The 27,486-nt window shown below is 34.5% G+C and overlaps 1 protein-coding gene across 1 annotated transcript in view; it reads right to left on the bottom strand.

The window, feature by feature from the left end:
• KYNU (kynureninase) overlaps nt 1-27,161 on the bottom strand; it is a 96,993-nt gene extending 69,832 nt beyond the window's left edge. The window contains exons 1-3 of the mRNA XM_057745732.1: nt 26,985-27,161; nt 12,183-12,303; nt 4,355-4,437 (exon numbers count right to left, since the gene is read on the bottom strand). Of these exons, the coding sequence (XP_057601715.1) occupies nt 4,355-4,437; nt 12,183-12,303; nt 26,985-27,153 (373 nt within the window). The 5' untranslated portion in view covers nt 27,154-27,161. The remainder of the gene's footprint in view (nt 1-4,354; nt 4,438-12,182; nt 12,304-26,984) is intronic.
• Between the last annotated feature and the right edge of the window lie 325 nt (nt 27,162-27,486).

Genomic DNA, 27,486 nt, shown 5'->3' with positions numbered 1-27,486 from the left:
CTTAAGAATCATTTCTTTGACTAATATATACCATTTTAAAACTAAAGAAATTTGGGCAATAGATAATAGCTACTGATATTTTTTTAAAAAGCTTTGAAAATATTGCTCATAATACATTTTTGCAGATACTGTCAATAAAAAGAAAATGGTAGAAATATTTCTCCTGATACAACATAAATTGTAGAGAACCAAACATTTAATAAAATAATCAGTAAGCTAAAGATTTACTTTAATGATGCACTGACAGTATTTCAAATAAAATACGACAATGCATTTGTCATAATAAGGTTTGAAACTGTGAGAATATATATTATATAAACAATATATATATAAATATACATGTATATATAAACAATACATAAACTGTTTATTGTTTCATATGTACAAGTGTGACTTTGCCCATTTCAAGGGATAGTAATTATTTTTATATCCCTATAATTTGGATCAAATGACTATAATTTAATTAGTACAACATCCAAGGACAAAACCACAGAAAACAAAATGAAGTTTATTCCATACATGCTATAGCTTTGTATGGTATTTCAAAGACACACAAAAAAATCTCTAAAACTAGAACTAATAAATATTCTTTAAAACATTTTTGATAAGTTCAATCTTCTTACTTATCTAAATAAATCTGAATGTTTAGTTGTTTTTTAATTTCCTTAGCAATGATAATGAGAGGTGGGCTGGTTTGAAATTTCAGTGATCATTGTGACATATATGTATTTGCTGGGTAACAAAACACATGCACATTTAATAAGTTGCAATAGAGCTATAAACTTTTAAATGGTCAAAGGAAATATTTTTGCAGGTTTAATAAGCTTCATAAATAAATCTCACTAAATGATCGCCTTACTACTTCCCTGGCCTATATATAAACATCCTAACTCCTCTTTAGAGGAAGATCAATATTAATCACAAAATAATAGGATTAGAATGCAATTTATCTTCTGAAAGCAAATCTAGCAAAGAAAAAATCAGTCCACATCTAAGGAAAACATATATGCTTAGGTCAAATTAATTCAGGATTCTTTTCAGGGTTTTTTTTTTTTTTTTTTGTATTTACATGTTAGGCATTTGAATGAATATTGTAATTGACTTCTAAAAAATGAACACAAATGAAAGCATTATCAAACAACTAATTAACACACTTATAAATGCCATCCAGGATTGTCCAGGTTAGAATTCCCTCCATGAGAATATACAGTCCTCTGGATAATGCTGGCAGTCTGATCAAGTTCTCTGTGCTTCCAATATCCTGACTGGTTTTGCAGGAGATGATGCTACGTTTTCACCTTTACCCACCGTGGCTGACAAGGTTCTGGCCTTGGGTTTGAGCCCCAAGCATTCAGGGCTCTGCAGATTCACCCTGGGGCTTCTTGTGAGAGTCCTGGAGTCAAGCCCTACATACTCACCCTGGCTGCATGCACTACCCCCCAAATATTGTGCTTCCAGCTTCCAACTGCTTCTTTCTTCAACAATCGCTATATTTCTGGTCAATAGAAATTTCTATTTAATTTTATTTTAGTGTTGCTGTATGTTTGTTAATCTAAATTTTTTTCTATCATTTCTCTGTGTTTGGAATAGAAGACCGCATTTTCAGTTTGTACTTAATCTGTTATCTTAAACTAAAAGCCAATATTCTGATCCTATAATATAAACACATAAAACAGAACTGTGTATAGTATAATGATTACTCAATAATAACTAGCAGCAAACAGAGCTAATTTTTGCTTGCAACCCTTCTATAGAGTGTTTTTTTTTTAACTGTTTGAATAGAACATTCACATTGTTCATAAAATAAAAACATATTTTCCTTAAAAGTCTGGTAGTTTGGGCTGTATTAAGCATGAGTGTGTTCCACGCTGTGCATGTGGTGGGGTTTGTTGTAAAGTGACCTTATTGGGCCATTGTACTGTGAAAACTGATGTCAGAACCTTCTAATTGTCCAAATATCACAGAGAAGACTTTTGTAGTCTCCTGCATAGATACTGGGAGCTAGGTTAGAGTAGAAGTGGATACACATTTATTTAACTCTGTTTTCACCAGGAATATGTTATGGAATGAACTGTGTCCTCCCTGCCTTTACCAGTGAGATTTTAGTCTAATAGAGAATTCTAAGTACTAATGTATAGTCAACTGAATACCTAACCTTGGGTGGTGGTCCTGCAACCTGGGCTGAGCCATCTAGGCCTGGTTCTGAACCATGTTGAGGCTTTCTGGGAAGCCAGCCACTTTGGACAGGAGTAAAATGCAAAGTCATTTACTGAGGATCTGGTTTGGGGGGATTGTTTGATGCAGAAGACTATATTTATGCTGGGATGACTCCCAGAAATACATAAGAAGCAGCTAGAAAAACAGCAAAGCCAGTACAACTACTACTTAGAAAGACTACTGACTTCTGCAAATTCAAGGGTGTTCCTTCTCCCAATCTCTCCTCTTTCCTTCCCTTACAAACCTTCTACCCTAGACAACATCCTCCCCACCCACCCACCCCCAGAGGGTCTCTGCTTATGCTTCTAGTGCTGTCTGGTAATATCACCTCCTTGAATGTGAATTGCAATCCTTATTGCCTTTATTAAAGAAGAGCCAGCTGGCATGTTGTCAGGAAGCACTACTTAAAATGTGAATTGTTACAGAGTGAATACTGTGTATAAGAACATTAAAAAAAAGAGAGATTTTTCCTTTTATAATTCTTATATTTCTAGTTGTGCTCTTTTCTTTCTCACTTACAGAAGTCTCTTTAACATTTCTTGTAAAACAGATTTAGTGGTGCTGAACTCCTCTAGTATTTGCTTTATTTGTGAAACTCTTTCTCTCTCCTTCAAATCTGAATGATAGTGTTGCCAGATAGAGTTTTCTTGGTTGTAGGTTTGTTTGTTTCTCTTTTCACCACTTTAAATATATGATGTCAATTCATTCTGGCCTGCAGAGTTTCTGCTGAAAAGTCAGCTGACTGTTTTATGGTAGTTCTCTTGTATGTAATCACTCGCTTTTCCCTTGCTGCTTTTAAGATGTTCTCTTTCTCTTTATTTTTTGACATTTTAATTTCAAGGTGTCTTGCTGTGGACCTCTTTGGTTTTAGCTTATCTCTGTGAATCCTGGACCTGGATGTCTGTTTTTCTTTCCTAGGTTAGAAGGGTTTTCAGCTATTAATTACTTCTAATAACTTCTCTGCCCCTTTTTCTCTTCTCCTTCTGGCACTCCTATCATGTGAATGACAGTACACTTGATATTGTCCCAGGGGTCTCTTAAACTGTCCTTATTTTTCAATTCTTCATTCTTTTTTCTTCTTAGCTGGAGTGATTTCCACCACTATGTCTTTCAGTTCACTGGTACATTCCTCTGTACCATCTAATTTATTGTTGATTCCATCTAGTGTATGTTTATTTCAGTTGTTGTATTCTTCAGCTCCGTTTGGTTCTTCTTTATATTTTCTAACTCTTTGTCTAGCTCCTTACTGTTTTCATACATTCTCCCAAATTACTGAGCATCTTTGTAATCATTAACTTCAATTTTTTATTGAGTAGATTACTTATCAACATTTCACTTAGTTCTTCTGAAGTTTTGTGTTGTTCTTTGGAACATATTCCTCTGTCACCTCACTTTCCCTAATTCTCTGCGTTTATTTGCATGTTTTAGGAAAGTTTGTTACATTTCCTGATTTTAAAGAAGTGGCTCTATGTAGGAGACATACTGTGGGGCCCAGCAGCACACTCTTCTCTGGTCACCAGAGCTATATTTTTTTGTTCGTTTGTTTATTTAATACCTTAAATTTCATATAAGAATTTAGGCAATGCTGAATAATCAACCCAATTAAACAAATAACTGTTTTTGAAATGTTAACACATTTACCATCTAAAACTATTGTGAATAGTTTTACCAAGAGTAGATAGACAGAATACACTTTAAGGAATACATTATAGACCAAAAAACAACATTGACTATATTATTTTCAACAGCACTCAGCCTAATTTTAAAAGATCACCATGGGGTAAGTTGACATGAACCAAAACATATTGGTGTTTTAGACCTTTAGCATGTGAAGGTTAATGTTTATTTTACCATATAATAAGACGTTAGAAAATTCAAGTTGGTTTTTATGAAACTTATTTAATTATAAATGCATATATTTTTCATTGGTTAGCAAATACTAGTCCTAGAATATATAAGAAAAAATAAAAACATTAGCAATCAAGTCTCAATTAAAGGCATGCTTACTCTCTAGTATTATGGATTAAAATAGAAAATCAAGATGTTCGTCCATAAAATTTTTACCTTATAACTTACGTGTATAAGTAAATAATTATATCTTCATGATTCTTTTGGAAAAAATTCACTTTATACTTACCTACAATGTCAGTCATAAGTCCCAAAAGAGTCTCATCTCCTATAATCCAAGGACGTTTCCCTACGTCATGACCATAGGCTCCCCTGAAATTGAAAAGGGATATAAACAATCTTAGTTTATGTGTGTGTCTGTGTATATTTGTGTGTACGATTTGTGTGTGTGTCTGTGTGTATCTGTGCGTATGGTATGTGTGTGTGTGTGAGTTTTCAAATATCAGCATTAGCAACTGGACATTTCTAAATGAGTCTTTGCAATGTTTTAGTAAAAAGCATACTTTTTTGAAAACCAAAAGTAATACTTGAGAACTCTGCTTTCTCAATTGTAATTTAAAAAAATTTCTGATTTCCTTTTTGTTGCAGGGTATAGGGGAGATTGCCCATATATTTCAGTATTTCTCTCTATTTTGGAGTCTAAGATGTTATTTTTTTTCTTTTCTTTTGAAAATTTCAGGACTATCTGAATACCTCACTTGTGTACTATACCATATATTTGTATTTATACTAAAATATATTACTATTATTTGAAGCTAGAGATTAAAATGATTATTAATTAAAATTTAAAATATAATTACAGTCTGTAAATTAAATAGAAGTGTATAAAATGTGACTATACTCATAACATTTTAAGTAGATAGTGAAATTTGGCAATAATCAAAGCCAACACTATTTTTTTTAAAAAAACAATACATTATTTTAAAAATATTTATTTATTTTTGGCTGTGTTGGGTCTTCATTGCTGTGTATGGTCTTTCTCTAGTTGTGAAGAGTGGAAGCTACTCTTTGTTGCAGTGTGTGGGCTTATCATTGCAGTGGCTTTTCTTGTTGCAGAACATGGGCTGTAGACTTGTGGGCTTTGCCACCAGGGAAGTCCCCAACACTATTTCTTGACCTATTTTCTAGTGATTTTCTATCCTATTCTAGCTCAATTTTATTACTCTAGTAATTATCCCAATAGGTAGTGGAAGAAACACAAAGTACATAAGAGAACGTCAACTCTCAAGTAGTTTCTATCAAATGAGGGAGCAAAACATTTGGAAAATATAGGAGATGATATTAAAACAAAGGATTAAGAAGGGAGTGACTTTTGTGTGCTGTTACAAATTTTGTATCTTAGGAAGCTCTGAATTAGATTTTCTCAATTCTTTTGGAGTCCAAAGACTCTAAAAACTTGGAAGAAAAGAATGAGCATGTGCTTTATGTATAGTGCTAATTCTGATGAATAGGTACTTTGAAATTATGTCAGCTGGCAGTGGTGAGCTGGTAAGCCTCCTCTCAGAGGTCAAGTGTAGCAGAACACACCATCTTAAAATATATCATGGGGATATATTGATTATCTTGAGCTGTAGGCACTTGAAAAACAGAAAATTCAGGAAGAGACTTTCTCTGAACTTCCCTATCGGCCTAAAGACGGATCCTTCAAAAAGGAAGTCAGATGTCGTAAATCTCCTCAGGAGTTTCATCAACCAGGGAAGACTGAGTCTTAGCACAGAAGAGACTATAAGTCAACAACACTCCCAGACAAACTTTGTCACAAACTGTACTTCTTATCTATTCTTCAAGGACCCATGTATCTTACATAGAAATCCTTTACTCTCCCCTAAAAGGCTTTCATCTCTTTCCCTATTAACATGGGATTGAAGCTTGAATTCTAAGCCACCTTTGGGAGTTGCTCATTTTGTCCTCAGTATTTCCTATGTATACATGAAGTATTCATGTTAATACACCTCTGATTTTCTCTTGTTAATCTGTCTTTTATTAGAAGCGCTCAGGTAAAAATTCAGAAGGGTAAAGGAAAATTTTTTTCTTCTCTACAGAGCAACGGGGGAGCTAGAAGGGAGGAGTCCTGTTTTTTAAGCCCTTGCTTATTTTTGTGGTGTGACTACCCCCATTCATGTAGCCAATTTCACGGTATCAACAAAAATCTTGAATATTTAACAATTGGCTCCATCCCCTGGGATAAGCCAAGTTCCAGGCCAATACTGGTTATGAGACTGCATTTATTACAGGCTTACTGGGCCTAATTTTTCACTTTTATAAAAGTAAATAGGTTACAACATGTAACTTAAAGGATTTCTGTGAAAAATAAGTAAGATAACATGTGAAAGAGATTGGTACATGGTACCCCTTTTCTGAGTCTTCTTTCCTAATGCACATCTAATGTTAAAACTCACTTCACCAGCATGCGGTGTTAAAGACAATTTTTAAAGTAATATTTCAATTACCATATAAACTGAGATGAAGGAAGAAGACCTTCTCTGAGAATAAACATAGACTGTAAGAACTAAGGAGGAAGAGAAGGGCAATTGTTAGTGCATATCATTCATATTATTATTAGCTAGCCTGCAGCTTGCCTCTTTCTTGATTTCCAATATAAATGCTAAAGACAAAAATCATTATCATTAAATAGTAGTTAAAGGCAGATACTTGGATCCTTTTTTATTTTAATCACATAGAGCTCCATGGCCTTGCTGATAGCACAATATATCTTATTACGTTTAGGTAGTAAAATTCTATGTTCTGCCTCAGAGAATTTATATCTCAGAATATTATGCCACCTACTTCTCACTCTGGTAGACACCATGGTAATAATCTTTAAGGATATGGTTCTTCCTGCAATGCTTTTGGCTTCTTCCTTCCTTTAAAATATCACACACACAGTCGGCTTCTTCATTTTGTCATTCTACTAGCCTGGGGTAGTGAAATATATTTAGAAAGTGTTACCCAAATAAACTCAAAGTGGCCAGTCATTAGAAAGAGTTGATGTGGATCACAGCGCAGTTATAGACATACATATTCAAGTTAAGAGAAAGATTATGTTGTTCTCATTCAAAACTGCTGAAAATAGTTACAGTGTAGCTGCAATCTTCTTTTACAAGTTCTGGAAAGGATAAGAGAGCATAGGAAAGAGTTCATTCCTTCCTATGGCATCAATCATTGCCTGAGTGGGCTGTTCTCTGAGATGTCTACAGAGCAGTATTTGCTCACAAAATTAGATTTCAGGATATAAAATCTAATTAGGAAGTTAATCGAAATGTGGCTCCTCTTTGAAATAAGACTATGCTTTAACCATCCTACAAAATGAAAAGTGACCCTACTTTTAAAAGTTCCCCCTAATAAGCGAATAAATAAGACTTCACAGTCTTACTTAACAATATCACAACTTTTTTTCTGTGACCTAATTGATGAGTAGCCAACAGAGATGTCAGGAAAAGCTCTGTCACATGTCATACCATGTACATTCTTATTCATACCGAAGGGTGGCAGAATAAGCCACACTAAAACTGTGCTCTTAGGCATAAGGATTATTTTGTGCTGGAGATACTTGGAAAAGAGCAAATTCAAGGGGAGGATATCTCTGAACTCCCCTTATCTGCCTGAAGACAGATCCTCCAAAAGGAACTCAATCGTCATAAATTCCCTCCTCAGGAGTCTCAACAACAAAGGAAGATTGACTCATGTCACAAGAGAGGAGACTAGAAGTCAGCACCACAGCCAGACAGACTTTGTCACAAAATATCACACTTCCCATCTATTCTTCTAAAGGCCCATTCATCCTTCCTAAAAATCATTTACTTTCCTCAAAATGGCCTATATTACCGCCCCCACCCTGCCTTTGCCCCTATTAAGATGATATATAAGCTCCCAAATCTCATTCCTTTTTTGGATATTGAGGGTTTTTTTTCCCCTATGATGCCCTCATGCACATAATATTAAAAATTAATAAACTTTATGCCTTTTCTTCTGTTAATCTGCCTGTTGTCAGTTTATTTCATAGACCCAGCTAATGGACCTAGGAGAGTAGGGGGAAAGTCTTCCCTCCCTTACAATACATTTTTTTTTTAAGAAAGAAGCCCTTAAATTGAACAAGACTGTAGGTCTGCAGGAGGAGCACAACTCTCCCATGTGCTTCATCAGTGCCTTTTCTGCACACACACTGCCATGTAAGCTAAGTCACTGTCTGTAAACCAGGCCATTTGTTCCTAATATGTAATTCAGTGGGCTATTTTTCCCTTTAAATTTTTCTACCTAAACTTCTCAGTTCTTAGAAGAATCCCTATAAAGCACAAACGTGGCAAGTTCTTGCTCCTATGAAAAACAAAGAAACATCTAGCAGATATGACAACCCAGAATACCTAAGATATAGTGATTATATATACAATTTCAATTATATATACAATACACAATATACATTTCTCAACTTACAATGTGCTCTTAGGACTGACATATCTTGCCCTTCTAGCTGAACTTTACCACTATGAATATTAACTCCTTTAAATAATCTGGGTCATTGGTAATATTTAAATATTTAATTTTTAATTTAAAATGTTTAATTTAAAATGTTCTTAAAAATATTTGTTTATTGCCTATCCATCCTAGCAAACCCACAATGAACATGCATATGATATTGTTGCTTCTTATTGTTTCGTACCTTCTTGCTGATAACTAATTACTATATATCAAAGAGTGAAATTACCCTAAAAATTTTTTATTTTAGAAAACTAAAATTATCTTAATATTATTATCAAACAAATAACATATTCTCCAAAGTAAAGTGTTATTAACCTACTTTAGAAATCACACACAGTTGAAAATGAATTTGGAAAATAATAATCATTAAAAAAACCCCACAGAGGTAAGCATTTTATTTTCATAGCTTTGAATAACTGAAGTTTTAGAAGAAATCATTTGGGTCCTGAAATATTTCTAAGTGTGTTTATATTCTTGACTTTTCTTTAGCTAATCAAATATGGTAGCCATATGAATTACAAGATTGGGTGGCATTGTGACCAGTGATGGTTTATTTTGTAGATAAGTAGGTAGTATGTCTATAATATGCCATAAAAGATGATGACATAGAAGATGAAAACCTTGGCCAAATGGCATTTCCTACATTATAGGTCATGGATGGCCAGAGACTTGATATCAATATCCCAGAGCAATATCTCACTTAGAGAACTCAATTTCTACATTACTGTTTTAAGGTTATAATTTTTAATATTACTCTTTTTCTGTTAAGCAGCTAATTTCAGTGTGCATTAGAGTATTTAATGACTGTGTAGCTCTCTTTGACTCAGTTCTTCTCAAAATCTCTCATTGGTTAAGAAGAGGGGGAGGTGCTCGCCAAGCTTGGGTATCAGCTAAGAAGAAGTGGCACAGAAGTGGGGTTGGAGGAGATGAAGAGGAACAGATAATCAGATAAAAGTTACCACAATAATGAGACACCCTGCATCTAGAGGAAAATCAAACATATGCAAGGAAGATTTAGTACAAAAACAAAAGCAATAGCCAGAAAGGGAAGTGAAGGAACCAATAGCCCACCAGAGTGGCATGAAGATTGATTTAAACTAAAAGCATGTGGACAAACAGCAGCTTAAGAAACATCATCTAGACTTAAGGAGAGATTCCTGAAAATACCATTGCCATTGAGCCACCATTAGAGATGGACCCTTAGCACTAGAAGTTACAAATTTCCTTTCCCTTCATCTTCTTCTTGGGGGGCTTCCAGGCAGAAAAGATACTACCTGTTATCATCAGATGGAAAAGCCCAGTAGGACCTTACATACTTTCCTACTGAAGCCCTAAAACTCCCCCTTTTGTTAAGTTGGTTTTAAACCTTTACTCTGGCTGACCAGTGAATCACTGTTTGCAGAGTGCTTCCGCACACATGTGTAATAAACTTTTCTCCTGCTAATCTGTCTGGTGTCAATTAATTCTCAGGCCCCCAGTCACTGGAATGTATGTTGGTAGAGGAAAAGTTTTCCTCCCAACACAATCTTAGCTGGAAAAGGCCAGAGTGGAATTTTAAACTAAATATTAAGAAGCAAAAAGTAATGAACAAACCCACTTGAGATCAAAGGTCAGGGGTGGGATAGGAGAAAACAGGATTGTGGTCATGCACCTCAAACACCACTGACATCATCGGACTGGCAGGGCCATGATATTGACTGGGCCACCACAGTTTGCAGCAAAAAGACCAAATAAAACTGGCTACCTAATCTTTTTCTCAGAAGTCTTTCTAAAATTTAGTTCACATTGCTTGAACCATTATAATGTACCTCCTTGCTAAATCACCTGTCTAGTGAAAAATACGTAGAAGGGTTTAAGATTATGTAATTTTCTGTTGTCATAAGGTAAAATGTAAAATTGAAAGGTAACAATAATAAAAGGGTATTATGACAGAGAGGCACTTTCCTGGAACATAACTGGAATACAAGTCTTGAGGATAATCAACCAGTCTTTTAGTAAAATAGGATAATCATAAGAATATGAATAGGATAACAGAGCAGCATCTTTTTAAAATACCTGTAGGATAAAAATGCACAGTCTTGCTGAATGAATATCCAAGAGTCAAGGACACTCACCAAAGTTCATATTCAATCTAATTCTCTGCTATCTTTTACATTAAGACCAAAAATGAATATTAACCGTTTTTATTAACTATGACCCTCATTTTTTAAATACTAAAGCCTGTGAGTGCAAAATGCTTCCAAATGTGGTAATATTTATTTTTCAATTTATACATAAATGTTATGCAGATAGTTATAATAGGCCTAATAAACTATATAAAATTCTATTATTCTTCCATTGAGTTGTAAACTTACATTCTTAACCACTAAAATTAAGAACTTTGCAATGTTATCCAATAGCCACGGTAGTACTCATTGGCATAGTCAGTGTAAACTAAACTTTAAAGGAGAGGTTTTAGTCCCAATATAAAACACCGTTGGCCTGAAGGATATAGAAAGCTTGAAAAGGCATTCTGAGTTTCTATGAGAACCAAATATCTTGCTCAGAATTCTTATCTCATTTGGCTTCATCTTCCTGAATTGTGTTTTTGTTTTTCCTGTCCTTCAGGTTTAGCTTCCCCCTCATATCTATTTTTCAGATTCCAAGAATCAAAAAGTATTTTTAAAGTTATACTATTTTTAATATTTTAAATATTTAAAATAATATAACATTTTTAAATAGCTAAAGTTATTTTAAAATATTTGCAGTTTCAGCTTTATCAGTAATTACTGGGGAAGGATAAAGTACAGAAGATTAGGTTATTTTCCATAAGGGATTTACAGTATAGCTGAGAATATGAAACTAATAAAAGTAGATACCTCTAAACTGCCTACTGTAGAGCACTGATTATTAATCAATAGACATTCTGGGAGGGGTAATCAGTGGTTGAGAAGGTTGATATTAAAGAGGGTAAGCATTGAGGTAAGCAGAGAGTATGAAGGGTTTCATAAGCAGAAAAGTAAAAGCAGAACAGAAAAGATGGAGAAAAAAATGAATCTTAATTTAAGATTCTACATGGTTAGAGTGAACCTGCTTAGCTAAGCCCAAATGGAGCATTTTCTCAATAATCATGTTCAGTTTGGGGAGGGAAGTACCTTCTGTTCCACTCACTCCTTATCCCCACCTCAACAAGTTTTAGTTTCTTATTTATAAAAATTAGTGTGATAGAGTTTAGCCAAGAACTAACCATGAAAACACTAAACTGAATCCTAAATATTAACTGCTTGTTAACCATTTAAAAATAAAATAAAATAATTGCATATCATATAGATGTGTCAATTCAAGGGAGGAACTTAAAATTTTAAATATTTAAAAAAATTTACTATTGATTCTGCCACTAACTTGCCATCCTACCTTATTTACTGCTTCTCAGGTATTTCACCCATAAAATGTGATTATTGAATGACACAATCCCTCGGGTTCCTCTCTGCTCTAAAATTCCAAGATTCTACTCTACACCTTTCCAAATATTAGACAACCTAGACTGATTTTTAAAATTCTTGTATGAGATGTTGAATGATAGCTTTTGAAATAATACTTACATTTTGGCCCACTTATCTAGTTCTTCTTCCAGATATGTTTTAACCATTTTTGGTTGAAGGCCAAGGGAATTTCCCAAGAAATAGATGGCTTCTTTATCCTTATTCACTAAGGATAAATCAACTGAGAGAGAAGAAAAGGAAAAAAATACTTATTCAATTAATTAACATTCTTCCATTTAGGCATTGTTAATCCACTACAAACAATTAATGTAATTAACTCCAAGAAGAATGATAAATATCTTACAATTCCTCCCAAGGATAACATCGGGTTCTCTGAAAAATAATCTTTTACATTTATATTTTAAAATACAATTTAAATGTATAGACGCTTTTGGTAAGATCTGTCATATTTATTATGTGCCGTGAGGAAATCTAGATTAACAGCTACTCTCAATCATAAATAGCTAATAGAAAAGAGTTAAAATCAAAATTTTTACAGAAATTATATCAGCGTATCTAGTCATAGCAGAAGGTTACCAGAATTTAGACAAGTAATAATCTTATGCATTCACTGGTGTTATAGGTGAGGTAAATTTAAAAATATAAATGATTATTCATACATCTGAAGTAGATATATTGAATTTATACATTTCTGTTCTCTCTCTATATGTGCATACAATATTCATACATATGTAGGCAAAGACTGTTCTCTATATCTAATTCTTATTCAAATAAATCAGAACTTTAGTGATTTATTTTATAATTCTTCCCTGATTGCAATAAATGCAATTTCATTAGCAAGTGAATCTATATGCTTAAAGTATTTTCTAGAAATGTGCAAGTTCATAATTTTGTTTTCCTAAGTTTTATCTTAATTCTATGGAAAGAAAGATTAAGCTTCTTGCTGAAACTTTACTGGAATCATTTGGTAGTGTACTTGTCTTTATTTAGACTACTTAAACATTTGCAGACTTTTTAAAGGCACACCATCTAATTCAACCTGACTGCTTCATAGATACTGTGTCTCTTTTTCATTGGCATTTCTTAAGTGTGACCCAATAAAACAGGTGTAAATACTGTTCACACATTTAAATTGGATTAACTAACAGTTCTTTGTTGATCTAGAGAATAAATATTGAACGATTTTACTTAGAATTAAGAGGTTTTAATTGGTGTACCATGGCTCAAATTTCAACTAAGCATTCAAATAAGTAGTTTAAAGAATAAAAGTGTTCTGTGTGTGTCAGTCTTGTCAACAACCCAAGAAGAGAAGGCAGCCACTCAGATCACTTCTCCCATTTTTCTGTCTTGTTCTTTCATTGGTGATGCTTTTACAGACAAATAAGTATTGGGTTACTTTTACTTAGAAAGTCATTTTTAAAATGTATTCAGTGTGAAAGAAAAGCAGAAAAAGCAGAATTAAAAACTAAATTATCCCATTGCATGCCTCCCCAAAGTGTGATTCCATATCTTTAATTGTTTTCCTATTACTTGGTTGAGGTGTTTTGTTTGTTTGGTTTGGTTTAAGTCTCAAAGCACATCAAATGGCACGATGTGAGCATTTAATTGGAGTAATGTAAAGAGGTAGAATAGAGTATCAAGAAAATCCCTTTGGTAATTACTCACAAGAATGAAGAAATAACATACCACTCTCCAGCCCCATCCTATCAGATTTTTACAACATGAAAGACAAGCAGAACTTTAAGCTGTAGGGGCCTAGGTTTTTCTTCTCCAAAGAATGATAAGAAAATTTCTTAATTAAAGTTGGTACTCTTGGCAGTCATGGGGTTCAGGACTTGCTACCTCAAAATATGGTACCTTGGTGTACTGGATGTTTTAACCTGAAGGGATTTGAGAAATGGCATGTGTAGGAAGAACTTTCTGACCTTCACCTAACCAAGTCATAAGATGTTCCTATCATAAGAGAGCTGCCAGTACACCCTGGGGGAAGGTTAGTATCCAAATCAAATCCAGATCTCCCACCAAAAGAATTGGACACACACAGCCTGCATAGGGATGCTCTCACATAAGAACATCCCTTCAAGACCATAATAGGTAACTGTTTCATGTAAATTCATACAGGCAAAGTTAAGTGAACTGAAAAGTCAGAGGAACTTCCCACAACTGAAAGAACAAAAGAAAGCCATTGAAAAAATAATGAAACAGAAATAAACAGTTTACCAGATAAAGAATTAAAAACATTGGTAATAAAAATGTTAACTGAATTAGAAAACAGAATCGATCTAAACACAGATATTATAACAAGGAACTAGAAAATATAAAAAAGACCCAATCAAATCAAATCAAATAAAAAACACTTTAGAAGGAATGAATAACAGACTAAATGATACAGAAGGACACGTAAATGATCTGGAAGATAGAATAATGGAAATCACCCAATTGGAACAGCAGACAGAAAAATAAATTTTAAAAAATGAAAGCTATTTAAGAGATCTCTAGGATAACCTAGGGATTCTAGAAGAAGAAGAGAGAGAGTAAGGGATCAAAAATGTATGTGAGAAGCAACTATATGCCAATAAATTGATTAACCTGGAAGAAATAGATAAATTCTTAGAAAAGTACAATCTTCCAAGACTAAACCAAGAAAAATAGAAAATATGAACAGACCAACCACAAGTACAGTGATTAAAAATCTTCCAACAAACAAAAGCCCAGGGCCAGATGGCTTCACAGGCGAATTCTATCAAACAATTAGAGAAGAGCTAACACCTATCCTTCTCAAACTCTTCCAAAATATAGCAGAAGGAGGAACACTCCCAAACTCATTCTACGAGGCCACCATCACCCTGATACCAAAACCAGGTAAAGATGTCACAAAAAAAGAAAATTACAGACCAATATCACTGATGAATATAGATGCAAAAATCCTCAACAAAATACTAGCTAACAGAATCCAACAGCACATTCAAAAGATCATACACCATGATCAAGTGGGGTTTATCCCTGGAATGCAAGGATTCTTCAATATACACAAATCAATCAATGTGATACATCATATCAACAAATTGAAGGATAAAAACCATATGATAATCTCAATAGACACAGAAAAAGCTTTTGACAAAATTCAATATCCATTTATGATAAAAACTCTCCAGAAAATAGGCATAAAAGGAAATTACCTCAACATAATAAAAGCCACATATGACAAACCAAAAGCCAATATTATTCTAAATGGTGAAAAACTGAAAGCATTCCCTCTAAGAACAGGAACAAGACAAGGGTACCCACTCTCACCATTATTATTCAACATAGTTTTGGAAGTTTTAGCCACAGCAATCAGAGAAGAAAAAGAAATAAAAGGAATCCAAATTGGAAAAGAAGTAAAATTGTCACTCTTTGCAGATGACATATATTATACATTGAAAACCGTAAAGACTCTACCAGAAAACTGCTAGCACTAATCGATGAATTTAGTAAAGTAGCAGGATACACAATTAATGCGCAGAAATCTCTTGCATTCCTATACACTAACAACGGAAGAGCAGAAAGAGAAATTAAGGAAACTCTCCCATTCACCTTTGCAAGAAAAAGAATAAAATACCTAGGAATAAACCTGCCTAAGGAGGCAAAAGACCTGTATGCAGAAAACTTTAAGACACTGATGAAAGAAATCAAAGACGATACAAACAGATGGAGAGACATATGATGTTCTTGGATTGGAATAATCAACATTGTGAAAATGACTATCCTACACAAAGCAATTTACAGATTCAATGCAATCCCTATCAAATTACCAATGGCATTTTTTACAGAACTAGAACAAGAAATCTTAAGATTTGTTTGGAAATGCAAAAGACCCCCAAATAGCCAAAGCAATCTTGAGAAGGAAAGACGGAGTTGGTGGATTTTGGCTTCCTGACTTCAAACTATACTACAAGGCCACAGTGATCAAGACAGAAAGGAAGATCAAAGGAACAGAATAGAGAACCCAGAGGTAAACCCAAGTACATATGGGCACCTTATCTTTGACAAAGCAGGCAAGAACATACAGTGGAAAAAAGACAGCCTCTTCAATAAGTGGTGCTGGGAAAATTGGACAGCAACATGTAAAAGAATGATATTAGAACACTTCCTAACACCATACACAAAAATAAACTCAAAATGGATTAAAGACCTACATGTAAGGCCAGACACTAGAAAACTCCTAGAGGAAAACACAGGCAGAACACTCTATGACATATATCAAAGTGAAATCCTTTTTGACCCACCTCCTAGAATCATAGAAATAAAATCAAGAATAAACAAATGGGACCTCATGAAACTTAAAAGCTTTTGCACAGCAAAAGAAACCATAAACAAAAGAAGAAGACAACCCTCAGAATGGGAGAAAATACTTGCCAATGAAGCAACTGACAAAGCATTAATCTCCAAACTATAAAAGCAGCTCATGCAGCTTAATACCAAAAAAGCAAATAACCCCATCCACAAAAGGGCGGAAGACCTAAGTAGACATTTCTCCAAAGAAGACATACAGATGGCCAACAAACACATGAAAAGATGCTCAACATCACTAATCATTAGAGAAATGCAAGTCAAAACCACAATGAGGTATCACCTCATACCAGTCGGAATGGCCATCATCAAAACATTTAGAAGCAATAAATGTTGGAGAGGGTGTGGAGGAAAAGGAATTCTCCTGCACTGTTGGTGGGACTGTAAGTTGGTACAGCCACTATGGAAAACAATTTGGAGGTTCCTTCAAAAACTACAAATAGAACTACCATATGACCCAGTAATCCCACTCCTGGGCATATACCCAGAGAAAACCATAATCCCAAAAGAAACATGTACCATAATGTTTATTGCAGCACTATTTACAATAGCCAGGACATGGAAGCAACGTAAATGCCCATCAACAGATGAAGGAAAAAGAAGATGTGGCACATATACACAATGGAATATTACTCAGCCATAAAAAGGAATGAAATGGAGCTATATATAAGGGGGTGGTTAGCCTTAGATACTGTCATACAGAGCAAAGTAAGCCAGAAAGAGAAAAACAAATACCGTATGCTAACTCATATATATGGAATCTAAAAAAAAATGGGACTAATGAACACAGCGACAGGGCAAGAATAAAGATGCAGATGCGGAGAATGGTTTGGAGGACATGGGGTTGGGGGTGGGGGCGAAAGGGAAGCTGGGACAATGTCAGAGGTTAGCATAGACATATATACACTGTAAAATAGAGAGCTAGTGGGAAGTTGCTGTATAGCAAAGGGAGATTAACTTGATGATGGGTGATACCTTAGAGGGCCAAGACAGGGAGGGTGGAAGGGAGCTACGGGAGGGAGGGGATATGGGGATATACATATAAATACAGCTGATTCACTTTGGTGTACCTCAAAAGCTGGTACAAGAGTGTAAAGCAATTATATTCCAATAAAGAGCTTAAAAAACTGTGTGTGAAGAAATTGTGAATGAAAACTTCTATGGGATATAGCAAAAGCAGTTCTAAGAGGGAAGTTTACATTGATCAAGGCCTTCTTCAAGAAATAAGAAAAATCTCAAATAAGCAACCTAAACTCTACACTACTATCTAAAGTAATTAGAAAAAGAAGAATAAACGAAGCCCAAAGTCAGCAGAGTAAAGGAAATAATAAAATTAGAGAGGAAATAAATAAAATACAGATCAAAAAAACAATAAGGGTCAATGAAACCAAGAGCTTGTTCTTTGAAAAGATAAACAAAATTGATAAACGTTTAGCCAGGCTCACCAAGAAAAAAATAGAGAAGACCCAAATAAACAAGATAAGAAATTAAAGAGAAAATATAACAACTAGTACCACAGAGATACAACAAATCATGAGAAGAATATGAACAATTATACGCCAAAAAATTGGACAATCTAGAAGCAATGGACTAATTTTTAGAAACATACAACCTCCTCAGACTGAATCAAGAAGAAACAGACAGCTTGAACAGACCATTCACTATGAGTGATATTGAGTTTGTAATTAAAAAAAAAATAGCTCCCAGCTAACAAAAATTCAGGACCGGAGAGCTTCATAGGGGAATTCTATCAAACATATAAAGAAGAATTAATACCTATTCTTCTTAAACTATTCCAAAAAATTGAAGAGGACAGAAGACTCCTACATACATTTTATGAGGCCTCAATTACCCTGATACCAAAAGCAGACAAAGACACTACCAAAAAAGAAAATTTTTGCATCAATATCTTTGATGAATATAGATGCAAAAGTCTACAACAAAATATTAGCAAACCAAATCCAGCAACACATGAAAAGGATCAAACACGATGATCAAGTTGGATTCATTCCATGGTCACAAAGATGTTTCAATATACAAAATCTATCAATGTGATACACCACATCAATAAAAGAAAAGAGAAAAATCACATGTTCATAGTAGATGCAGCAAAAGCTTTTGACAAAATTCAACATTCATTCATGATAAAAAATTCTCATTAAAGTGGACACAGAGGAACCATATCTCAACATAATAAAGGCCATTTATGACAAACCCACAGCAAACCTCATACTTAGTGGTGAGAAGTTGAAAGCCTTTCCTCTAAATTCAGGAACAAGAAAAGGGTGTCCATTCTCACCACTTCTATTAAACATAGTATTTAAGGTTCTAGCCACAGCAGTCTGACACACACAAAAAAAGAAAAAGCAATCAAATTGGAAGGGAAGAGATAAAACTGTCACTATTTGCAGATGACATGATACTTTGTATAGAAAACCCTAAAGTCACCACCAAAAGACTATTAGAACTAATAAGTGAATTCAGCAATGTTTCAGGATACGAGATTAATATACAGAAATCTGTTGTGTTTCTATACACTAATAATGAACTATAAGAAAAAGAAAATAAAAAAGAATTCCATTTAAAATCACATCAAAAAGAATAAAATGCCCAGAAATAAATTTAACCAAGATGGTGAAAGATATATATTCTGGAAACATTAATGAAGGAAATTGAAGATGATGCAAAAAAAGTGGAAAGATATCCTGTGCACTTGGATTGAAAGAATTAATATTGTTAAAATGATCATATTACTGAAAGCAATCTACAGATTTAATCCAATCCCTATCAAAATGCCCATGACATTTTTCACAGAACTAGAACAAATAACCCTAAAATTTATATGGAACCAAAATAGGCCCCGAATTGCCAACAATCTTGAGAAAACAAGCAAAGCTGGAGGTATCACCATCTCAGACTTCAGATTATACTACAAAACTACAGTAATCAAAACAGTGTGGTTTTGGCACAAAAACAGACACATAGATCAATGGAATGGAATAAAGAGCCCAGAAAGAATACACCATGATCATGAATGTTTATAATTATATGGGCCAATATTGTTCCCCCTTTTTCTCTTCTCTCTATCCAACTCCTTACTCGTTACAGTCCAGAAACTTTTCCCATATACCATACTTGAAGGGGAAGGGAAATATGTTGAACATAACATTCCCAAATGTGATCAGCTTCTAGATTTTTTCCATTACAGGATTCTTTGTGTGTTCCCTGAGTGTCTGGAGCTGTTCTGCATTTGTACCAAGAGAAGGCCCTCAGTTAGGATGTCCATTATTTGCTGGACCTCCGGGTCAGTCATGATTCACTGCTTCCCATCTTTAAATTGTCAGTTGTCATGTCAGTTGTTATTGATTGTCACATTGATCATTGCTGATAATTATTTGCTCTTTCCTAAAGCTTGAGTCCAAGTCTAGAGTTTTCTGGAATAAATCCATGAGAATGGACAGGCTCCAGGTGAGAATCTATTTCCTAGTCATTCAGTGCCAGTGCCAGCAGCCTGACTGTTCCATAACTTTGACATCTTCTAGGGTCTAGTGGGTAGCTTGTTTAATATTTCCATGTTCGTGGCCTGGGGAGAGTTTCCTTCCTGAAAACATTCATTGCATTTATTTACTCTTCTAAAGTCAAGTCAAGTTTGACATAAACCAGTCATTCTTGTTCTTTAGGATATTTTCTGTCTGTTTACAATTATTTAGCATATTGAGAATTTAGTGTTCTGCCAAAATATGTATTTTAGATATGATGCATTCATATTACTTTTCTTTGAAGTAGGAGATATCAATTTGGGCATAAGTTTTTGTAATTTCTCAATATTCCTCTTGCATGTCTCCCCATTGGTCTCCGAATATCCCCTTTTTCTAAGTCATACTGCATTAGGGCCTGTCTTATTGAGCTCATTTTAACCTGACTACATATATACACTCCATCTCCAAATAAGGTCACTTTCTGTGGTACTAGGGGTTAGGACACATAAATTTTTACAGGACACAATTCAACCCATAACATCCTCCTTAAAGTTTCACTTGACTTCAAATGGTCTAAGAACTCAAGAGTTTCAGCTTTCTATAAATGGGCCTCACCTCATTTGTCTGGAAGACTCATCTCTTGACAAAGGTTGTGATATTATTGCTATAGAGTTCATGGTTCTGGAAATTCATTTATTTGCTTCTTAGTAATTTCAATACCTCAAAAATGTCCATCACTCTGGACCTTATTTGCTTATTCTTTTAGTTCATTTTTATGCTTCAAATCTAACCCAGGAATAGTTTCATTTTTGCTCCTTAAATACGAATCAAAATTTCAACATCAATTCATGTTACAATGAGCAGATTAATGACAATAAAAGTTATAGTTGCCAAAAAAAAAAAAAATTTCAGCATCACTTCAGATTCAAAGCTTTTCCCCATCCCCAGCTCAGTGTTGATCTAATTTAGAGAATTATAGTTTGGAATAGAGGAATATGTCTAGTTTGTTCTTCTTGTTCCTTACTGCTGCTGCTTTTAATTCCTTCAATGGAGTGAGGAAATAAAGATAAGAAAACCTTAATCTGGCTTTAGTGCATTTATATTAGCAGATCTTTCCTTTATGGGTTACTTTTTTGTACTTTTTTTCTTTAGCAATCCCTCCTCATTGGAGACGTCCTACATGCAGTTGGCTAACGTAGTGAATGCACACTTCAGCAGGTGTCTTTTGATCCTGTCTGCTACCACTACCTCCCACTTCTTACAGTATATTTCTAGACCCTTTCTGCTGTAGTTAAAATAACCCAATAAGTAGCCCTTTCAGGTCAGGTGCTTTTGGAGTGATTTAAATTCTGCTACATTTCACTAGGCTCAGTTAACTGAAAGGAAATGTTTTTAGATACCAGTACCAGATATTCTGTTTTTGAAAGAGATAGTCATTTTAAAATCATAAATATGTGGGTATAATACCTTTTAAACTAGCTATGATAATCTATTCATAAAATGTTAATTTTTAAAAATAATATATTTATCCTTGTGATCTTTGTATACTTCATTTGAATTTAGGTACTAGTCTATCACATCAGGAGCTTAAAAAAAATGTGGTGCCTGGGTTTGACTCAGAGATTACAATGTAATTGGTCTAGGGAATTCCTGCCAGTGGTTAGGACTCTGTGCTGCCACTGAGGGGTAGGGGGGGAGGGGCAGGGGCAGAATGGGTTTGATCCCTGGTTAATCCCTGGTCGGAGAACTAAGATTCCACAAATGCATGGTGCAGCAAAAAAAAAAGAAAGAAAGAAAGAAAGAAAGAAAGAAAGAAAGAAAGAAAGAAAGAAAGAAAGAAAGAAAGAAAGAAAGAAAGAAAGAAAAAAAAAATCGGTCTGGTGTGAGATGTAGATATAGGCATTTTATTAAAATTTGTCCAACTAATTTCTTATATAGTCATATTTCAGAAGGCCTGGGACTCATCCTCTTATTAAAAACAAAAGAGAACAAAGCAAAACAAAAGCATGTGGCTTCCAAGTGAAACAGGGTAGTCATCAGTTAGATCCATCAAATGATAACTTGCTGAAGGAACAATAAACTGTAATCTGCCTTCACTGATTAAGCTGTCTTTCACTGTTTTCTACAAACACTTGCATATCCTCTAAGCAGCATGTAACCTAAATGATAAGATGTTTGCCCAAGTTGTTTTTCAGGAACTTGGAGTCAACTCAGTCCAGTTTGAGCTCAAACAGGTTAAGATTGGTTGAGACCACTGACCACTGGGCATGTGCTAGCGTCTGATGGGTGATTTTTTGACATCAGAGGGCCAAAAAGTCCACCCTCAGAACATGGTAAGGTCACCATTTTCTGAACATGTGTTCCATGAAGAAGTATGTAGCTCAGCTGTGCCAGGACAGAATGATAATTACCTTACCTTTTTATTATCTCCAATCACCTTTCTCCACACCCCCAAGCCTCAGGCTACTCTGCTTCTTTATGCCATAAATATAAAACCTTTCACCTTCCGGGAGGAGGATTTGAGATTTGTTCCCCTGTCTCTTCACTTGACTGCCTCATGAATAACCCTTTTCTTGCTACAAATCTCAGCATCTTAGTGTTTGTCTTGCTCCACATGAAACTGGTTCAGTAACACAAGCATAAAAATGATATTTTGCACTCAGTCTTCCCTGCAGATAGATGGGGTCGTGGCGGGTAGGTGGATATGTAATGTTTATTACATTCTGGGAACCTACTTCTGGGAACCTTCCTCAAGGGAGAGCACATACTTTTCTCTTCTTTGACCCTACCTGCTCCTATTGCTTGAAACACAGCTGCCAACTTAGACTCTGAGGTGAAGGCCACAAAAGGCAGAGCAACAAGAAAGAAAAAAAACCTGGGTTCTCTTTAAATAAAGTTTCCAAATAAGTTATTTAAGTAACTAGTTAGCACTACTTACTTAAATCAGAAAGTCTGACTCACACTATGTTTCTCCTACTTAATAGTTTATGCAATGGGTAATATTCAGGCTTGTTCAGTGAGTCTTCCAAATATTTCTTGAGTCTCTCCCATTTTTTCACCTCCATGGCATTTACTTGGCTTTTCACAATTCCTTTTCGATTTCTGCAAAGATATTCTAAATCATTTCTTTAATTCTATTTTCACTCTCTTCAACATCATTCTACACTGTTGACAAAATGATATTCATAACATGAGTATACTATTTTGTTGTCCCAAGCTTATTTTTCACAGCTATGTATAAACTCAGCATAAATTTCTAACACTACAAAGTATTAGGAGTTAATTTTTTTTCAAATTATTTAGCTTATTGCCAGTTACCCACACCCACCTATTTTCTATTTACGCTATTATAGCAATTACCCACATCCTATTTACCCTATTGTAAATACTATTTACAGTTTAGCCACACCCGTCTATTTACATAATACCTTTTGATCATGTCTATAATTTTGCTTTCTCTTGCTTGAGTCTTTGCAAATGCTTTTCCCTTTGAGGGATAAGACCTTATTTTCTGTCTCTCCCCTAAGGTCTGCCTGGATGACACCTGTTCAGACATAGAGAAAACAGACAGTCCCTACTTTTAGGGAGCAAATAGACTAATACAAAAGAAAAGAAGGATACAAACAAGTCCACTAAATTGCAGAATACAACTGCCATGAGAAGTTCAAACTGTCTAGAAAATTTAGCTTTTAATTAAGAGATACTCCATTGGTTTTCTTATAGATGTTAGATCTTAATGTTATGGATATTAAGTCATTACGGAAATCACACAGTCATAAATAGATGTCTTTTATAGATGGATGAAGCCTTCATTTAACACAGTGTTCGCTACTGTGAAATGAAGAATTCTAGTTTATGTTGAAAAGCATACTTTCCCTTATTTCATTTACTGATACCTCATACTTGTCACTGTCTTCTGAGACTAATAGTAGTTGAACTGAAGAGGCTATGTTATGTTGTATGGAACCCCTGGATATAAACTCAAACATGACAGTTTTCTATGTCAATTTTATCTAACCAAGACTAAATATCACAAAGTCAGAATAATAGTAGATCTTGTTTGGATACCTTAAATTTAACTTACTAAAGATGGTGGCAGTGCAAACTTGAACAGCCAACAAGCTTATCTTCACCTCTGTATCCTTGAGACTCACTTCCCCACTTTATTCTTATCTCTGCTCAGATGTCATCTCATCAGTGTTTCCTTCCCAGACTACCCTGAGTAAAATGACACTCCTCTCACCCTCGCAGCCCTCTTAGAGCACTTAGAGCACTACCTAACTGAGTACACCTTATATTGTTTGTAATTTTGTTTATCTGTCTCCTCATACTAGAATAAAAAGTTCAGGAATATGACGTTTCCCTTTAGTTCACTGATAAACTGTTCTGAGAATTTTGTTTTGAACAGACTAAGTGCTTAATAAATATTTGTTGAAAGGATGAAACTTTGGAGAGTAAGGAACTCCTAGAGTGAGAATAATGAGAAAAGAAGTTAATTAATCCAACTTTCTATGACACAATCCAAAGAGATTTAGTACAGATGACTGAGCCCCCCTCAGAGTCTCTGATTTAGTAATTCTGGGGTGGTACTCAAGAACTTGCAAGTTCTGGTAAATTTCCTGGTGATCCTCATGTGCTGGTCAGGAGACCACACACTTTGACAATAACTACTATAGAAAAACTCTTGGGGTTAATGAAACAAATTTTTATATCATTTGAAACTATTATTTTTAACAAATGAATTGTTTAAAATTTATTGAATCAATTCATCTTCTTTCCCCTTATATTTCTTTAAGAATCAGCAATAACTTAACCAAGATTGTAATTTTTAAGTTATTTTCTATTTATACAAATGTGATACCTAGAATCAGGATACTAGAGTCAACTCAATTATAATTAAGTGATTATATGTACATCTCTATCTTTCTTTGAGTTCTGATTAAATTATCTCAGAGCTTAGTAGAAGAGTCCTGTGTTGATCTGGTATTAAAATCAGACCACAGTGCCTCCCAGGACAAATACTGTGTTTCGTTAGTTGTTTATACCACAAATTCACTGAGCTGGGAATGGGAGAGTTGGATTGGAAAGCAAGTTTCAAGGCATGAAGGGGCATATGTAAAGGTAACTAATAAATATTTGTTGCATGTAAGTGACTGAGAATGAGAATGAGAGAATGAGAGTTATGTTAGTTACTGAGGCTTAAGTTCAGCAACAGAAAAAGTGATAAATTCAAAATAGCATTTTAACTTTCTGTGTACCCATTCATTTCAATAGGTTTTTGTAGCTGAAAATCCAGAGTTGCGTACGACCTCGAATTCCTAATGGTATTACATAGAAGAAAGATATCTTATGAAAAGAAAGTCAGACAAAGAAATTAAAACTCCCTAATGTATCACCTCCAGGGTTGAAGAATTAGCCATTGCTCATAGATGGGTATCTAGATGTGGCCATTATTTAGCATTATTTCCCAAGAAATCTTGGCCCAGGCTTCAGCTATGATGTGCCACTGGCCATTTTCTCTCCTCAATTCTTCCTTCTCTCTAATACCATCATCTGCCCTCGCTGGAAAGGTTTTGTTAGTATATTTATTTCCTTACTTTGTTGTGTCTGTTTTTCTTGTTGCTCATGGAAAGGAATAAAATATTTTTTTAATCATGGGGAAATTACAGCTTTTAATAAATGGCATAAAGTTCTAGAGTCTTGATTCCCAATTTATAATTTTGTCATGTGCTGAGAAGGTAATTTTAAACTCTGTGGCTCTCCAGGGTTCTGCTGATTTCCCTGAACTAAGGGCTTATCAAAGCCCCAGGCAGCCCAGAGGCTGGAGTGTGCATAACGGCAGGGTCACCAGAGCTAACTTATCTTATGTGAGTTCTGGGAATTTTTGAGGACTTCCCTGCTGTGTTCCACCCTGAGTTCTGTATGTTACCAGGCCCCTTCCTTCTATCACTGGTAGAATATTCCTAGACTTAATTTAATCATTTCACACATTAATATTTCTTTTTATCTCTTAAGTTTCAAATCAAAATGCCCTTGCATAGATGATTGTTTTCTGTGATCTCAGATCATTTCACTTACAACCCCATTTTATCTGGTCTCAACAACGTCTTTCTCAATTGATAGTAAGCAACTTTAAATTGGATATAAGGCTTCCTCTTATTTTATCCTTCCATAATTCTACACGGTGCCATCCTATGTTACATAATAAAATATAAGCCAAATAAGAAACTTATATGACCTAATCTCACCTTAAAATCAGAATAGCTAATGCTCTTGGATTATGAGTATCCAAAATTGTATCTGTCGCAATTAATCCTAACAAAAAAGGAAATTAAATTAGAATTATAAAGTATGTGAAACCTATTTTGGTGGATCAATTCCATTCAACCTGGTACCCTTTTTCATTGATGGAAAATGAAACAAATGAGAAATATGTATTTCAAATATGAAATATTGCTTCCTTTTTTTTTAACCTGTGCTACCTATGTTTTTTTTTTAAACAGAACATCCCCCAAAACAAGAATAGAGTCAGTTTACTATACACATTTTTTAAAATGCTATATGCATTTCTTAGGCATTGATTTTATTTATTTATTATTTATTTAGTAAGTCTTATACATGCCACAGCACACAAAGATGGCTATTTATGTAACATCCTTCCTAATATATCCAAGTTCCGAAATAATATTCCCTCTTAGACAAATATGCTATCATGAACTATGTGCCACAAAATAAGAAATATTCTAATACTGTATTGAAAAGGAATTGCTTTGCGCTTTAAGTGCTTAAGAGAACAAGTAAATGCATCTGCTATAATTTTCAGTCAGTCACTCTACAGAGAACTAGATGACAATATATGAACCCTGTAAGTATTTTTTTCAGAATAGGATTGGAAACATAGAATCTGAAACTAAGGTAGGCTGACAGGTTGATTTAATACCACCAGGAACCTGCTGTTTTGCAAACACAATTGCAATGGCTCTATTGTGTAACAGAACAATGATTTTCAAAGATTTATGATAAACACACTCAGTAGCAAATATGTTAATAAATTGATTAAGGAAAGTAAAACCATTTCCAGCATTCTTACTTGGAGGCAGATCCTGCATTTTGGGAATATAAAAACACTCCCTGAAGTGCCTCAGCTTATCTTCCTCATCAAGGCGGAGGGCGACCCTCTCATCTGTTGGGTGACATCTAAGTTCAGATGCAATGCGTCGCACTGTGTCAGCTGGTAATTCAAGAGGTGAAGTTTCCATTATAAGTTATACAGTAAAAATAAAATTAAAAAATTACAAAATAAATGTAGCCAACATAATATATTATTCAGTAGAAAATTAGCATATTCAGGTAAAAAACACCTTATATGTATTAATTACCACCATCAGTTTTTCAGTAGAAAATTAGCTTTCAGGTAAAACAACCTTTACTATTCTCATCTTCCCAACCTCACAATAATATAATTAACAATCAGCATAAACCCCATGCCCGAGTTTTTCTCATGTATATAATAATGAAAATAATAGTAACTTAGGAATGTTGAAAGGACTGAATTAGATAATGGTGTTCAAGACAAAAGTAAACTGTCGGTA

This window comes from Hippopotamus amphibius, chromosome 8, assembly GCF_030028045.1.
Source record: "Hippopotamus amphibius kiboko isolate mHipAmp2 chromosome 8, mHipAmp2.hap2, whole genome shotgun sequence".
Classification (NCBI taxonomy): Eukaryota; Metazoa; Chordata; class Mammalia; order Artiodactyla; family Hippopotamidae; genus Hippopotamus; species Hippopotamus amphibius.
The sequence above is the reverse complement of the archived record's forward strand: the minus strand, read 5'-3'. Positions and strand labels throughout refer to the sequence as shown.